This window comes from Phaseolus vulgaris, chromosome 7 (genome assembly GCF_000499845.2).
Source record: "Phaseolus vulgaris cultivar G19833 chromosome 7, P. vulgaris v2.0, whole genome shotgun sequence".
NCBI lineage: Eukaryota > Viridiplantae > Streptophyta > Magnoliopsida > Fabales > Fabaceae > Phaseolus > Phaseolus vulgaris.
Window position 1 is genome coordinate 35,791,466 of NC_023753.2, and position 17,184 is coordinate 35,808,649.

The 17,184-nt window shown below is 31.9% G+C and overlaps 1 protein-coding gene across 7 annotated transcripts in view; it reads right to left on the minus strand.

The window, feature by feature from the left end:
- The window catches only part of LOC137830399 (ubiquitin C-terminal hydrolase 13-like), a 30,147-nt gene extending 14,295 nt beyond the window's left edge, over positions 1 to 15,852 (minus strand). Inside the window, exons 1-16 of one of the 7 annotated variants that reach the window (XM_068637709.1) lie at positions 15,591 to 15,852; positions 15,322 to 15,427; positions 14,572 to 14,707; positions 14,298 to 14,455; positions 10,265 to 10,527; positions 9,952 to 10,170; positions 9,735 to 9,843; positions 9,533 to 9,648; positions 9,195 to 9,293; positions 8,509 to 8,618; positions 6,647 to 6,721; positions 5,400 to 5,478; positions 5,125 to 5,271; positions 1,919 to 1,999; positions 1,699 to 1,818; positions 732 to 854 (exon numbers count right to left, since the gene is read on the minus strand). In XM_068637709.1, the coding sequence (XP_068493810.1) occupies positions 732 to 854; positions 1,699 to 1,818; positions 1,919 to 1,999; positions 5,125 to 5,271; positions 5,400 to 5,478; positions 6,647 to 6,721; positions 8,509 to 8,618; positions 9,195 to 9,293; positions 9,533 to 9,648; positions 9,735 to 9,843; positions 9,952 to 10,170; positions 10,265 to 10,527; positions 14,298 to 14,455; positions 14,572 to 14,707; positions 15,322 to 15,427; positions 15,591 to 15,620 (1,971 nt within the window). In that variant the 5' untranslated portion in view covers positions 15,621 to 15,852. Of the gene's footprint in view, positions 1 to 731; positions 855 to 1,698; positions 1,819 to 1,918; positions 2,000 to 5,124; positions 5,272 to 5,399; positions 5,479 to 6,646; positions 6,722 to 8,508; positions 8,619 to 9,194; positions 9,294 to 9,532; positions 9,649 to 9,734; positions 9,844 to 9,951; positions 10,171 to 10,264; positions 10,528 to 14,297; positions 14,456 to 14,571; positions 14,711 to 15,321; positions 15,428 to 15,590 lie in introns of all 7 variants that reach the window. The other 6 variants (XM_068637712.1, XM_068637710.1, XM_068637714.1 and 3 more) reach the window with 6 other exon arrangements.
- Positions 15,853 to 17,184: the final 1,332 nt, after the last annotated feature.

The following is a 17,184-nucleotide window of genomic DNA, read 5'->3' on the forward strand; positions in this document are numbered from 1 at the left end:
AAAGAGAAGGGTAGCATAAAATTAAATAAAACAGAGACCAACAAGGAATGGATGCAAACAGATGAGAGACTAATAGAAGTGTGTTGTGAGGTAAAGAACAGAGATCTATGCTAGAGAGGCAGAGAACAGAAAATGTCAGGGTTGTTTCAACAACGATGCAGGGAGCTAGGTCAGTAGCTGGAAACAAAATAGAAGTCACATGGTGTTCTTTGGATCCTACCATAAACCCCTAATTATTTTGGAAACAAAACCAACCCAAATTACAAAAATATAAAAACTGAACAACAAACAAATGGATTCTGTAACTCAGAAAACAAGTGAGTAAAGAGGAAATTTTTCCCACCAAGATAAGAGTTGTTATATTGACAACTTGCCAAGAAAGCTACCAACAGAGCTTAAAAACATTACACACATAAGTCCCGTAGCCATGTAAGGTCACTCCACACCTATTGCACACTATTTATTAATAACTAAGAGTCTTTCTTATTATATATTATCAGACACAACAAATATATCTACATTTCATGTTTGCCAACATTAGACATGTTGATACACATGTGGAGTATCCTAAACAAGCATCCATAGTATTTAAGAAAATAGAGAGATCAGTCTTCAAATTCACAAATTACTAAGCTTATAAATGAAGTTAATATACTTAACATTAAGCAAATAGAAACATGGCAGCCAACCAGCTATTTATGAAAACAACACTGGAAGTCCTTTATACTTACTGATTGTGCTTCTTCCTGAGGTGTCAGTGCTCTATTTGGCCTGTATGTGTTGTTTTGGCGCTTTGCCCACAACCAAAAACGTTGATACTGGATGGGTATACCAAATTCTTTGGCAACTTCTTCCTGATAAATTTGTTGTCAGAAAGATTCAAAGTAAATTCAAAATCATAATCAGTTCGTGGTATAACAGAAGCTAAATAGGACAATCATGAATTTCAAATAGATGAGAAAAAAAACACAAAGGACATGATGCTACCTCACAAAAGCACTTATTCAGTTGCTGTATGACACTAAAACAACGGAATTAACAGCCATAACATGTAAGAAATAACAACTATTTAAATCTAACAAAGTGGCAAAATAAGATGAACAAACAAACACACACCAATTCCTGATTTAGATAAACTTTAATCACAAATTAAAGGTGTCGCCTATGCAATGTGTCAGCATGATATTACCATTGTTATACTTTTGGCTCCACAATGAAAAATCTGAGAAAAGATTGTTCCCTGATACAGTTTCTGCTACTATAAGAGATATATTTAAGAATCTAGTGAAAATCAAGTGTGGAGCAAACACATTAAATAATTATGTCACTCCTAAACTTTTGTAGAATATTGTAACATAAACATATATCAAATGGCTGATACTTTAGTCACAGGGTTCAATGATGCAAAAAGGAAACAAAATGTTGAGATAAAACAAGCAATGTGATGAATTCTATGTGTAATTTACCCAGTGGAGGCTCTTGTTTATAAATTTAAAATGAATCATTAGTACAATAAATAAGACTTAAATTAAATGACTACATACAGCTCAATCTCCGTATATATATGTGTATGTATATGTACACATAAAATATATGTGTGTGCTCGTGTATGTAATTCTAACACTACCCTAAATCTAGAGACATAAATCATATGTACCAAGTTTATTGCATAATACAAAACAAAACCATAGTTCGTACCTTGAAAATGACAAAAGGCACTTGTTTTTGAATACGAAAACTTCGAACTCTATCATGATCCACCAGATCAAAGAATATATCATTTCCAATCTGCTCACACAGATCTTCATCACGAGCAACCTGGGACCAATGAATCAATAACTTATTATTCAATATCATCTTATGAATCATTTAATAAAGAGGGCAAAAATAACAGAGAATTAATCAACAGAGTTGTAACCTTTATGATGGTGTACAAGTGAGCCTCAGCCTTCTCCTTCCTCTTCAGATCTTTTTCTTCTTGTTCTCTCCTTAATCTCATCTAAAATGTACAGTTGAACCTTTAAAGGGAGTATTTTTACATTCAAAATATGATTACAAATTAGGCTTAAATTTTGCCCTCTATTATCGTATTTCAGAAATTTGGTCCCTTCAAATACTTTTTACCAAATCCGATCATACCACTTCATTAATAGTCCAATTTTGGTTCATTCATGGCAGAAGTGGTTTCTCTTAGACTATTGGTTAGTGTAACTGTTAGGAGTAAGTATTATCCTCATAGAAGAACAAAGAAAAGAAAATCTGAACTTCCTCTAATTTCACCAGTCATACAACAAAAGAATACAAAGGAGCAGTCTCCTAACCACTAGATTATTCCACTTACAAAACCCAATTCTTAAAAAAAGTCGCCCTTTCCCCTAAATTTCCTATAAAAGGGGGATCCTAAAAGCTAACAAACACTAAGCTGTAAAAACTACCTTACAAATGTATGCTTAAACCTGCAATCCTGTCTCATTCTCAACATGTTGTACCTGCTTCTGCCTAACAATAACTGTTTTGCTAGACGGTTACAACTTACAACTCTAACTTGGGTTTGAGCTCTGTATAGTCTTATGTTAATTGTCTCATAATCATTTTGTATCTTTTAGCCTTTTCATAATAAATCAGTGTATCACTTTTCTATTATAATATCAAAGTCTATTCTAACAAGATTTAAGGTCTATCGTATCACTTGCTACGGATACCTATTAGACAACTCACAAATATCTAGTCTCATGCACGAGATGTCCAATCCTTAGCATGAGGGAGTGTGTTGGAAATCTCACATTAACTAAAGGTAATATATAAATAAATACAAACCTCACGGGCTCTAATAGTTTTCCATTTGTTGCTCTCCTCAGCTTCAAATTTGTCGATATATCTTCTTAAAAATAAATTGGATGCCTTAACTATTTTTAAACAATTTAAAAATATGGTTGAGCTACAATTTAACATATGCATCAAAGCTTTACAATCCAAGTAGGGAGGTGAATTCCATGTCTTTACTACGTAACTCAAAGAAATAGACATTATTCATCATTTGTCATGTCCTCACATTCATCACCAAAATGGTGTCGTTGAAAGAAAACATAGGCACACAGATGAAATGGGTTTTTTTCTTTTCAGTCAAGTATTTATTCCCTTGACCTTGTCGGATTATTAAGAAATGAATTTTAAACCTAACTCAACCTTACAAAATTGACTCATAAGGTAAGGTTTGCTTGCACCCACATATATACTATGTTTTCTCTAGTCGATGTGAGATCTCCAACAGGGGTCGCATTGAGGTGGCCCAAAATTGCCCCAGTTTATATCTTCCATCTAGGTTTGCATATCTCTCATTTGAAAGAGCACTATTCACATTTCCTTTTCCTTATTTGATGGTTTCTAATTTGTTTTGGAAAAAAAAAAAAATTTTGGCATGGCAACCAATTTCTCATCCACTATAGTTTCTCCATTAAGCAATGCCTACCTTCCACCACACTTGCTCAAAGATAGCATTTGAAACTACCTTCAATGGGCTCAATTCATCCAATGCACATTGAAGGTATCAAGGAACGCTTAAACAAATATCTCAAGTAATCCTAATTTTCACATTTGGGACAATAATGACTCTTGTCATAACATGGTTTTGGGGTACATGACTACAGACATCAATCAAAGCTAAATGTTCTACTCTAGTGCCCAAGAAATTTGGGAAGATCTCGAAAATAATTACTCCATAAGATTTTTCAACTTCCTATGAATTATAAAGTAAAATCTTTGGATCCAAACAAGGCACTATTTTTATTGCTAAATATTATGGAATCCTAACAAGTCTATGGACTAAATTGAACAATTATGAAAATTGAAGCACGAAAATAGCAAGGATATTGTCACTCTTGCCCAGTTTGTTGAATGATCTTGGATGTTAACTTCATATCAAGAATGACTCTTGAATTTGATCGTGTTAGCTTATTTACTTATCTTGCACTAGGCCAGACATTGCTTTTTTGCAAGTCTAGTCAGCCAATTTATGCACCAAACAAAGGAAGCACAATTACAAGCTACTCTTAAAAGAGTTCAATATTTAAAAGGGACTCCAAGAAGAAGGATTTTATTCAAACAAAACAAGAATGTAAGTTTTGAAGCATACACAAACATAGATTTTGTGAGGTCAATTGTGATAGGAGATGAACAACTAGATACACTACACCTTCCTTGGTGGAAACCTAGTGACTTGGAAGAGAAAAAACAGAGTGCAGTAGCTAGATCAAGTGCTGAAGCAGAATTCCGAGCAATGGCCCAAGAAATATGTTTACTTCTATGGCTGAAGATTACACTGAAAGACTTGAAGATAAAGTGTGATGAACCTATGAGGATATATTGTAACAATAAATTTGCAATTAGTATAACCCACAACCTAGTGCAACATGATAGAACTAAACATATCAAACATGGACAGACATTTTATTAAGGAATAGCTAGACACTAGCTTAATGTGTTCCCCGTGTATCCACTAAGAGTCAACTAGCAGGCATACTCACCAAACGGATGAACTGCATTAACTTTGAAAGAATTATGTCAAAGCTGGGAAAGGAGGGGGAGTGTCAAAATCGTGGTGCTCATTGTGTGTTTTAGGAAGTTATCAATTTATCCTTGCTATAAATTCATTCTTTATCACAGACTCACAGTCAGATATCACTATTAGTACTAGATTTATGTACTCCAAAAAACAATCCCATAATCAAAGAGATTTGTCTCCTAAGAATTAGTTGTCCATATTTCCTAAAATAACCTGCAAATTCCTGCATTCTAACGACCTCATAATTGATACAATAAAGTAGAATATTATTCCTTCAAATTTGAGAATAATTCATCATTGTATCACTTTTATATCATGAGACAACACTATTGCACTACCAAGTCAGCACATCCATGCTGTTGCAGCACTCTACTGCACAGCCACTTCAACATTTCTGTTAAATATTAGATGTCAAATTAATGGATGAACCAAAATTGACCAATTAAAATAGTAAGGGGATTATCAGATATAAGCGGAGACAAAAATTTCAAAATAACAATACTTAGGTAACAAATGTAATGAAGCCCAAAAAAAATATAACATCAATGAATCAAACATCTTACTCTAAGGTGTTCAGCAATGTTCTTCTCATCCACATTACAAATTATTTTATCCTTGTCACTTTCTCGAACATAGACAAGCATATATGCATTTGAGTATTTTGTAAATTTAAAGGAAGAATTGTTGAACCCAGGATTAGTATGAGGTAACTGTTGACAAAAAAAATAGAATGAAGCAACAAAAACTGGCATGATGTGAAAAGAAAAAAACACCAAGTCAAAAAATATCAAGAAAAAACATACAAGACAGGCCCAACAAAGGCATTAAAAAATACTACCTCCTCTTCGCCACCATACTGTTCTTCTAAAGCCCTCTTTGCATCTTCTTTGGTTACTCGTTCATCGTCAAACTTAAACCTGAAGTGAGTATTTTTTAAGGTTTGATCCCCAACACAAGCAAGTTATGTTTTCCTCTAATATTTTATAAATACATCAAAGTGTGTAGTCGGACACTTTAACACAAGCATTATATCCAAAATCCATAACATAGTTGACAAAACTTTTACCAACTAAACAGGTACAAAGACAGCTTTACACAGCTTTATACTATGAAGATGTTGAAACTGTGTGATCTTAATTTGATTTTGGAAGAAAAAAAACAATCAATGTAAAAGAACATATTTAAATTGTAAATGTATCTGCAACTGTGACTGACAATTCCAATATTACCAAGAGATAATTGAAAAAGAAGCAAAGAATGAATAAAAATGGAAATCAAATATCAATGCCTTCTTATACTACCATGTCTAAAGAAAAATAAAATATTGATTATTGACACCCAACAAATCATCTAAATGATCTTAGAAAACCATAATAAATCTCAATATCACCTAAAATACGTTGATCACAATATACAAGACATCCTCTTTGTATCTCCTATCTTATCAAAACACATACTGAACACACTCACCAAACAGAGAAGAAAAAGGAGATGGGGGGAGAGAGGCCACAAAAGATTTTCTCCCTGTTGTGTACCATATAACGGCATTACTAGTTAACTGTCAACTAACTAACTACCTAACTAACATCCAACACCGAGTGAATTATCTACAACACCTCCAAACGTTCTATCAATTTGATTTAACAAACCCGATAACATTACAATAGAATAAATTTGACAATAATGAAATTGAATGGGAGTTGAAAAGATTAACTAGTGGTGTTTACTGTTATAGCATCACTAGCACTGTAGGATGTCAATACAAGTAAAAGAGATATGTTTGATCTTAGTGATTAGAGAAATATGTACGGCAACAGTTACGGATATTCTTCATTATCATCCATATTACGTTTAAAATGATTATCAATAATAGATTTACATGTGAGATTAAACACATTCACAACAGAAAAACTCTTTAATACATATGACTCTGATTTTCCTGTTTCATAGTGGCAAATATTATCCTTGATAGTAATAAATTTCATCACGTTACTTGTTTCGTGACAATCAACAAGTGCACCAATGATTACTAAGATGAACATTATAATACATATACAAAAAAGTGAAAGATTAAAAAGAGTGTACCACTCATCTGATAGTGTTGGCCTAATGTAAGCATAGTAGTGTCCACCATTCACCCCACTACTGTGAACCAAAACACTGCAAACAAAAAGTTCAGACAAGGTTCATACGGATGTTAACAATGAAACAAACCTATAGTAACAGCAAACTGCATCACAGGCTACCCCACCTCGTACACCAATGCAATAACAAGTAAATTCAATATCAATCATGAAAAAATAGATAAATTCTAAATTTAGTCCTAATACTTCTGACTGACCTTAACTAAAGGCCAAGGTTATTAGACTCAAGAGTCTATATAGACTCATGCAAGGTATGTAAACTCGACTCGTAGACTCATAACAGTCTATTTTATATAAAATTCAATAAAAAAATATAAACATTCATGATACCAATTCCACACATCTTCAAACTTTATGTGCTGAACACAACCAATAAAAAAACAATTTTATTTTAATTTCATTTCACCAGACTCCAGATAAAAAAATAAAATAAAAACCTCAAATAACTCTACTTTATTCCCGAAACCCCCATCTGTCATTCCTTATTTTTGATTCACCTCAATCCAAAACTAAAATCACGAAACCCAACCCAATAAAAAATTCATGAAACTCAACCCAAACAAAAATCACAAAACCCATCTCCAACCCCAATTGCGATCAAGAACCACAACACCTATCTAAACACGAAGGTAGAACACGACGACACAATGCAAGGAAATGTGAGACTATGTGACGTGATGCACAGTAAAACGATGGCAAGACAATGGCTAGACGACGGCAAGGCCACAGCGAGCGATGACGAGGCCACAGTGAGCGACAGCGAGGCCACAGTGAGCGACAGCGAGGACATAGTGAGCAACAGCGAGGACACAGTGAGCAACGACAAGGCCACAAGGAGCGATGGGGAGGCGAGAACGAAAACCAAGAACTCAAATGAAATACTAACATAGTCTAGGTATGAAACAAAAACGAACCCTAAATCTACACACTAAACAAAACAACCCATGTGTGGATCATTTTTGGCTTTTCTCCAAAACTCGTTCACTCAGCCTCCGACTCACGAGTTTGACGGATTCTACAAGTTTGTCTGAGTTTGGTTCAAGTATGCTCAAAAACGAGTCTACACACGAGTTAACTCATGACCCATCAGTAGACTCTTAAACTCAATCGAGTTAAGGAGTTAACTTGCAAGTTTGATAACCATGCTCAAGGCTCAAAGTATAAACAAAAGCCAAACCAACACTAAAAGAAAATTCCACATCTAAGAAGTTTCCTAGCATGTCAGACCATCACCAACAACCAATATATTTTATCCTCCACTCTATCTCCTAGATACCTTCTTCAGAACCACATTGCATTTATCAACCAACCTACTGACTTAATCGATGCCACAATTTTGAATATAGCCCTCAGCAACACATTAAGCTTGAAGTATTATTGGTTTTCCGACCTTTTCCACAACCCATATTTATAACATTACTCTTCACAAATTTTCTCCTTGATCAAACAAAGGATTGAGAAGGCAAGTACACGCAAAATTTTAAGAATCTACCCGCAGTCTTTTCCAGCCTAAATCAGAACTCTACCACTAAATATTTGCTTTTAGGTTATATTTGTTTAAAAACATAGTAACAACAATATAGGATAAAAAGGCTTTTATTTTCCTCCATTGAATCATACCATCTAAGTATTATAATAGTGCTGAGTATATATTGATTTTCTTTTCAAATCATATAACTTCAAAATTTCACCACTTCAAGCAGAAGCATAAATGTAGTTTCATGATGCAGCATAGCATGCTGTTCTAAAGCAGGCGTTGCATAGAAAAAAGATTGTGGCCATAGCATTCATTATTTAAGATACCTGTGAAGTGAATAAAGATTCCGAATACTTCTGTCTGCTTCAGGAGATAGATACTTGCCATTATCCCTATCAAGATCCAGTTGCAAGGGAAACTCATAGCGATCATTGATCTGATGCCAATCAATCACCATGTTAGATAGAGATGTCAGAAGTAACAGAAAATATTAGAAATGGAATAATAAACTGAGAAAATTTTTATTACAATAGCATCTGTCCAATGGGGGAAAAACAATCAAGGAAAAACTAAAAAAAAACATCTAAGACATAAAAAACCATACTGTATGTTTCAAATTTTAAGTATCACATCACTTTAAGTATTAAACAAAGTATACAACAGGATATGGTACAAAAACTCCTGGACCAAGCAATAGAGAAAGCTTACAATCACAATAGAAAATCTATGAAACAAAGATTAGTGGATAAATATCAAAGAAAAACCCAAACAGGGCATTTACTTTTAGAAATTTAATAAATGGGTACTAAATCTGGAGCATCATACGTTTAATAATAAGCAAAAGGTCTTTAACTGTATAATTTATAATAGAAAATGATCAACTGTAACTGCAACTAGCAAAGAAAAAATGTATGGTAAAAGTTCTATCAGAGTAAAATATTATAGTGAAAAAAATATTATGACAGATCAAAAGGCAAGGGATATTTTATTGGTTCTTGAACTAAATACCAACCTTTACCATAGTGTCTCGCATAAAATCATACTCAAACCGTTTTAATTGAAGCTGTAGAACAGGTGGGAAATCGATGAACAATACACCCTTCCTAGCATCCTGAAAGTGTAATCACAATCACATTCTAGGAAAACAATCACTCAAGATAATGAAAATAACAACGATAATAGTAACAGCTTCAGCAATCATTCAAGTGAAACAGTAACTCCTAAACAAAAGCAGCTAACAAAATAGAGGAAGATCAATATAAAGAGATTTTTATAGATAAAATAATGCACTTAGTGAAGTTCAGCCTGATAATGAAAGGCAAAAAAAAAGCACATTGGTTCAGGTTTTACCTGTAACCCATGGTGCTCGGCATGATATTTGTTATCACCCTCAAGCCGTTCCACTTCCACATACTTATCAAAAGAAGCATAAACATCCTTACAGCCTTTGACATCAAGCTGAAGATCTGTAATCAAATATCCAATATTCCATAAGGTCCAATAATATGGAATAATGTGGTAAACAGCAGCATCCTAAAGGAAAAATGCATACCATAAAATGACTCCTTTCTTGTTGATTTATAATCCTCATTGATGCATTCAATATAGTTCATATGGTGGCCTTCAAACAATTTCTGAATAGTGCCTTCTACAACAGTTCCCTGGCAAAGATGAAATCCCAAGAACATAGTAAATGTACACAAGTATCCAGAGTAAAAGCTACTTTAACAAGACATAACAATAAAAAACTATCGTAAATAACTCAGTACCTTCATTTTGTCTTCTAACTTCTCACAAAGAACCCTATTAAGTTCTTGGACATCATGCTGCATGAATGAATCATATGTATCCCATCCAAAAGACTTGGTTAACTCTTTCGTTGCTACACTACAGTCACTGTACTGCAATTTGTAAAACAAACTCTGTAATGCAAGAGGTATGCTTCTTGATGGTGAATCATTTTCAGTCGTGGGCATCTGGTACACAGCCTGAAAAAAAAATTCTATAGATGAGCTAATTTTAATATAAGTGCTTGCCCTTTCAAAAAACTAGACCTTACAAATTTATATAACATCAGCTAACCTTTCGGAAATAAGAAATGTGGTACAGTGTTTGAAGCAGAGAATTCATATAACAAGTAGCTCCTTGGTTTTTTAATCCAACATAACCAGTTTCCTTTTTCGAGTCATATGACCAATCCATATCTTTACGCACAGCAATGTCAGCCTCAACTACGAATGTATCATTCACAAGATAACCTCTAGCAGGATCATACAATTGAGCAAGTGGCATGAAATTAGCAAAACCCCAATCACACGCTCGCGCATTGAACTGATGATGAGATTCTGGAATATGAAAAGGCAAACAAATTCATTTTTCTGAATAACAAAATGTGATGGAGAGGGAGCTACAAAAAATGTTCCCAAAGTAGATGATAAGATATTGTCCATTACATAAACAAGTTAAAAATCCAACATAACTGTGTGACAGATATTGATTTTTCAGGGGAACCAATAAAAATCCTATGTTGTAAACAGGAGCCCAATGGTAGAATAAACTTGGTGCAGAGAATTAATTCGAGAGAATATTTTTTTCTGAATGATGATAATTTCCTTTTTTATTTGCCCCCTAGTCAAACTAATATGCATGGGTATTACATCTTACCAATACAATCTTCAATATTCTACCAACCCATGTCAGGTTTTAGTAACAGAAGCAACCTAACAAGCTTAACACAAACTCGCTAAGTAAAAAACAAAACTTCTGACATGGTAACATCCAAAATTACTATGGTATTTGAAATGAAAATAACATGACAGAATGAAATACTTAGTGATTGTTACAGTAAGTAATTAACTGCCTAAACTCCCTAAATATCAGAGAATAAAATCTGGTAAACAAACAATATGTGTTCAGAAGACTGGATTATTTTTAAAGATTATTTCAACAATTGATCATACATACTATTTTTAGTAGTTGGTTTGTATTTAAAATAAACAATGGTTGGGAATAGAATGGAAAACAAAAGTAAACTCAAAATTATAATTTCTTAGCTTTTAACAACAGTCTCCAAAATTTTCTTTATCATAAAAAAAAAAAAAATCTTTGTTAAAGATTGTAAATTTGGATTATAATCTATCTAAATTACCAAACAAGTTTGATTAGAAAAAGTAACACTAGCAGCTTTTTCCAATCAATCAGAATATAAGTTTAAAAATCCTTCCAAAATGTGCTTTAACACGAACCTAAGACAATATAAATACATGGAAAAGGTAAAAAAATAATATTTTAATTCATTAGTTTCTTAATAACATGAAATCTCTGAAAGTTAAAGTTCCAAACACATTTGACAAATCCTTTATAAAGAATATATCCTCCAACAGAATATCCTCCCAAAGGTTGATAAAAGAGTCATCACCTAACCCAAAAAAAATATATAACCCAACACAAGCATATCCAAAGCATTATGGACTTTTTTAGTTGTCAAGATATTATACGATACAAAAGCAAGATAAGCATTAATCATATCCAATGTTTGACACGCACCAAGATAAAGACCAAATAATAATAGGTTGTGGTAGTGGCGCTGATAGTAATAGTGGTTACAAGAGGAATGATAGTGGTGACAATGACTAAAATTCTTAAAAAGTAAATTTAGGTCTAACTAAACCTCACAAAATTGACTTGTCGTGAGGTTTACACTCATTTATATATTATAATCTCTAATCAATGTGGGATCTATGGTCTAATAGTGGGTAGCACAATAGGTTCAACAAATCTTATTAGGATAAGTTATAATACCATCTTAGAAAGTAGATTTAGAACTAACTCAACCTCACAAAACTGGCTTGTAAAGTGTAGTTTGCTCCCACTTATAGACTATAATTTGGCCATAACTCTAGTCAATATAGGATCTCCATAAAAAAATGACAATAACGAGATGGTGACGCTAACAAAGGTGGTAGTTGTTACAACAGATATGAAGGTGAGGGTGGTGAAAAAGGAACAACGATGACAAGGAGGGTGGTGGTGATAGTGATAGTGATTGTAATGGAGGTGAAGTGGTTAGAGAGTAAGAAAGAGATCAACTGACTTATCATGTTGCCTTTGAGATAAGAAATATGTTACATAACATTAGCATAAAGAAATCATAGCACATCACTCTACCAAACAATTTATTAGAACACGATAAGATGGTTATTCTTTCATGACCACCAAACTGACCTTAAAGTCTATTTCAATAGAAGAAATTTCATTTTTAGATTTTCTAATTAGACAAAACCATGATTAGTTGTCATACTTTAAGAAGAGTACTTCTTGAATTGAAAAATATATAAAAAATGTAAAATAACTAGAGAGTATTTTGAATAATAGTTGCTAAAATCTAGAAGGGTAGTGGGACCAATTTTATTCATATTAGTCAATCCTGGATCGCAAATGGCAATACTATTATTCCAATAATTTCATATACATTCATTACTCATATATGTATATATATGTTCAAAAGGAGAAAAATAATTAAAATCTCAAGCACGGGTAACCATTAGTAATAAAAATTAATAATACTTTAATAAACATAAAGTTGATCATAGTAGTCAATAGCAGTAGCAGGATAACCACTATTCTGATTTTTTTTACCTATTCAGAAAACCTCTAATAAATATTAGATTTCAAATAAATGTATACATTTAGTTTGTATCATATAACAATATATTATTGAGTAATAATATTTTATATTCTTTGTACGTATTACTTTATTATACGTATATATTAATATTTTTTAAAATAAAAATAAGAATGATAAAACATTAAATTTTTATTCTACTCACTCATAAGATTTTAAGGTATACTAATACATTTTTTAGATTTTTCTATAATTTAGCTTATTTTATTATATATTATGTTTTATTTAATTTTTATTACTATTACTAAATGGTTTATTATACATTTTCATTACTACTATGTTTAATTTTAATTTTTAATTTATTATATCATATATTACGTTTTATTTAGTTTACTAAATTATTTAGTTTATTATATTTATGTTATGCTTTAAATAGGTTTTTTTCTATTTTTTAATGCTATTACATTTATTATTATTATTCTGTAATTTATTATATTATACGATAAATAATTAAAAACAATTCACAAGTAACAATGTTGGAATGAAATTGGACAGAACTTCAAACAAATCAGAAAAGAGAGAAACACATCCAGAAACCTTAAGGACCAGACCCATCAAGTTCTGCCACTCCAGTAAAAATTAAATGTCCCTATAACAGATGGAAATTAGAAGTGTGGGAAGTGTTTGGCATAGTGGATTTCACTTGGGCTTCAGAGTCGCAGTCACAAAACTCTAAAACATTATAAAGATATAAAAATAAAATCATAAGATATTTCTCAGATTTTCATATACTCTCGCTTAACCTGTAAATAAAAAACATAAAAATTGAGCTATGCCAAAAACAATAGTTCGAAAAACAACCCAGGGGTATTGGAGAGTCAGAGAGAATTTCTAAAAGGATAGCTCAGTCAGACAGCTCGAAAGGCCATCAGCTTGAGAGGAATTTCTTGGCAAGAAAAGCATGGTCCGGTCTAGAGTCTTTACTACACAAGAGAGTCAGTTATCTACCCTAGACTACCAAACCACAATCCAGGAATGATCAATCAATTACAATTCATTCATATTTCAATTGATCATCTCTCCTTCCACCAAATTACCTGATACCTAATTAAATTATAATCTGCAATAACATCAAGCAAACAATTAAAAGATAAAGGATTTAATGCCTGACTACAATCCCTGGGTCCATCAGTTTGCTTCTTAAATGAAATTGTAAAACAGGAACTTGATTCGCATCAAATAATTAATATGAATCAAATGAGTAATTCTGAGAATGCATCAATTTGACAAAACCCAATCCCCTATATTTTTAGGTCTGCAACAGAAATCTCTACCATAAATTATTAACTGTCCACAAACAGAACCATTATATTGGTTCTCTCAAGCATATAATATCCCATATTATAAAGAATAATATAATTTCTGTTACTTTACTTATTCAACTTGGCAAAGAGGGAAATTTTCAATTAATACGATCCGCGGCGATGTTACCTTTTCTTATTGAAAATTTACTATGAATTTGATTGACAACAGTCAAGCTGAACTGGGCATATTTACTCCAACCATAAGGCAAATTAGCTGCATCTGCAACATCTACATACATTGATAGATGGTCAACACTGTTCCCCTTCGAAAAGATAAGTACCCGCCTGCTCATTTAAACCAATGTCAGTGAGGACAACATTCATAGTAAATATAACTTGACACTCATACACATATGTATTTAACATTAGACACTGATGGATAGGAGAAGAAATTAATATACCAGTTAAAGCCTCCTACACAGAAAACATCAGAAAAGACTCTTTTAGGAAGTTCTGAAAAATTGTCAATGGTCCAAGTGAATTTTGCAGACGGTGTATCATCCATTGTTGGAGCAGCCACTGTACTCGTGCTTTCTGCTGCTGAAATTGAAAAAGTAAAGAAACACTATACAAAATAATAAGAACATAAATAAACATGGTGATTACTCCTCAGTTAGACCAAATATTTAAAAAAGCTTTAAAAAAAATTGTTAATTTCACAAACCACATGGAAGAAAGAGTCCCAAAAATTAATTTACCCATCCATCCCAATCAAAAGGAAGCACCACTTAAAACAAAGCTCCAACTCAAACCCCAAAAAACATAGCCACTTCAATGCTTCCTCCTCACGACACATAACATTAATCCCATTAAAATAAAATAAAAAGACATAAAAATCACCATAGGTCACTTCTTGCATTTTCATAGCATTCATTCATTCAACCCAACCAACATTTACACACTCACACTAACCTTAGTGCAAGTAGCTCAATCGTCACCAGCCACACCACCAAAAACTATTCCCCGTTTCATTACTGATTACAAACGCCACCCTATTTTCACTCGAATTCCTATTTCTAAACATTCATAAGGAACTGCACCAGCCACTTCTCATACATTCACACATTACGATTAAATAAACAAATTAACACGACGCGAACACTCCTTCACCGAGTCTCCAACAATGAGCATTATCGCAATTCAACAATTACCTTCCATAGGTTGAGGACCGTAAGGAACCTGCATCTCATCCTGCTCCTGCGGTTGCTCCAGCGGTTCCTCCAGCGGCTGCTCCTGCGGTTGCGGCTGCTGTTGCTGCTTCATGCAACACAACAAAATCAAACACGTACGTCAAAACCCTAGCAATCTTCCAACCGAAAAACCGCAAAATAAAAAAGAAAAACAACAGAAGCAAAAACAGGATAAAGTGATTGATTGCAATCGAATTGATAAGAGAAAGAAAAAGGAATAATTCTGTTACATCCAATGGAGGCGGAGTCATTAGAGTCATGTTGAAAGAAAGAGACGCAGTAATTCATAAACCAGGAATTGGAATGTATATAAAGAGAGAGAGCGAAGAGAACGAGTGAGAGCGAGTGATGGAAAAAGAAGCAAACAGTGACTTCACTGAGAAGGGTTGCTTTAGCACGGAAGGGGATGTTTCCGGAATTTCGCAGCAATAAACCCAATTCTCTCAGTTTTACGAGGGGTACGGTATTTGCATACCTACTTTCTTCTTCTTCTTTATTTTTTTATCAAGACTCAGTTTTAAGATATTTTTCTTTTATACAATAATAACTTTTATATAATTCAAATTTATGATAATTAAATTAAATATAATATATAGATCGTGTTTCAGTATCCTTAATTTATAACAATTAATAATGATAATTATATTTTGCAACTATTTCTTGTTATACATTTTTTTTATCTCTCTTGCCTTTTACATTTCTATATTTGTTAATCTACTTTTTAGTTTTTATTATCTAAAATAATTGCGTATAAAAATAGAAAGCATTTTTAAATAAAATTGAAATATTTTATACCTATTTATTATAATCTTTTTTTATTTATAACAATCTTAAAGGTTGTATATTGTAAAAAAAATTTATATACTATTTTCACCTCTCCTACCTTTCTATCTTTATATTCATTAATTAACTTTTTAATTTTCATTAAAACTATCCATAAAAAATAAAATGCTTTTATTTTATAGTTATAATCACAATTTTAAATAAAAAGTAATCTAGTTTTAAAATTCTTTTTTTACTAAAAATTTTACTTTTATTTTGATAAAATTTAGAAGTTCCTATTATTTAATTGTAATATTTTAATAATTAATACAAAATATTTATCATTAATTTTATATCTTTAAGTTTTTATCACTTATATAAATTTCAGTAATATTTTTTAATTAATTTTATCACAAAAACTATATTTGATTTATATTTTTATTTTCTATTATCATAAAACATAGAAATGGAAACATTTTCAGTAGTGCCTAAAATAAGTGTTTATTTCATTTCATATAATCAAATTTTATAATGAGAACACTTTTCAATATATAAACTAAAAGTATAAGAAAATAAATATGTTGAGTGGTATTGAATTGTATATTAAGAAATTGTAATAATTAGCAATAAGAACGTGATATGGCGAAAAAGAGTTGTTAAGATATGGTAAAGAAAGAGGTTTTAAGATTATGATTTATAATATTTTTTTGTTGACATAGTTACTATAAAAAAAAATCTTATAAGAAAAATTATTCTATTAAACAACAATTTAATAAAAAGTAAATTGAAATAGTTAAAAGGAAAAATAAATATATTTTAAATTTGTATATCGATTCATTTATGAACAAAATCACATTTAATTTTTTATTAACTCAAACAAGGTTTACTATATAAATGCACCTGTAAGAAATACAAATTAAGTACTATTTAAACTTCAGATACTCGTGATTATAATTTGAATATTCTTTAAAATTACACTCACTCATGGTTAAACCAAGTATTATTTTAAAAAGTAGTTATTTATGGCTAAGAGAAAATTATAAGAAAAAAAATCAAAATATC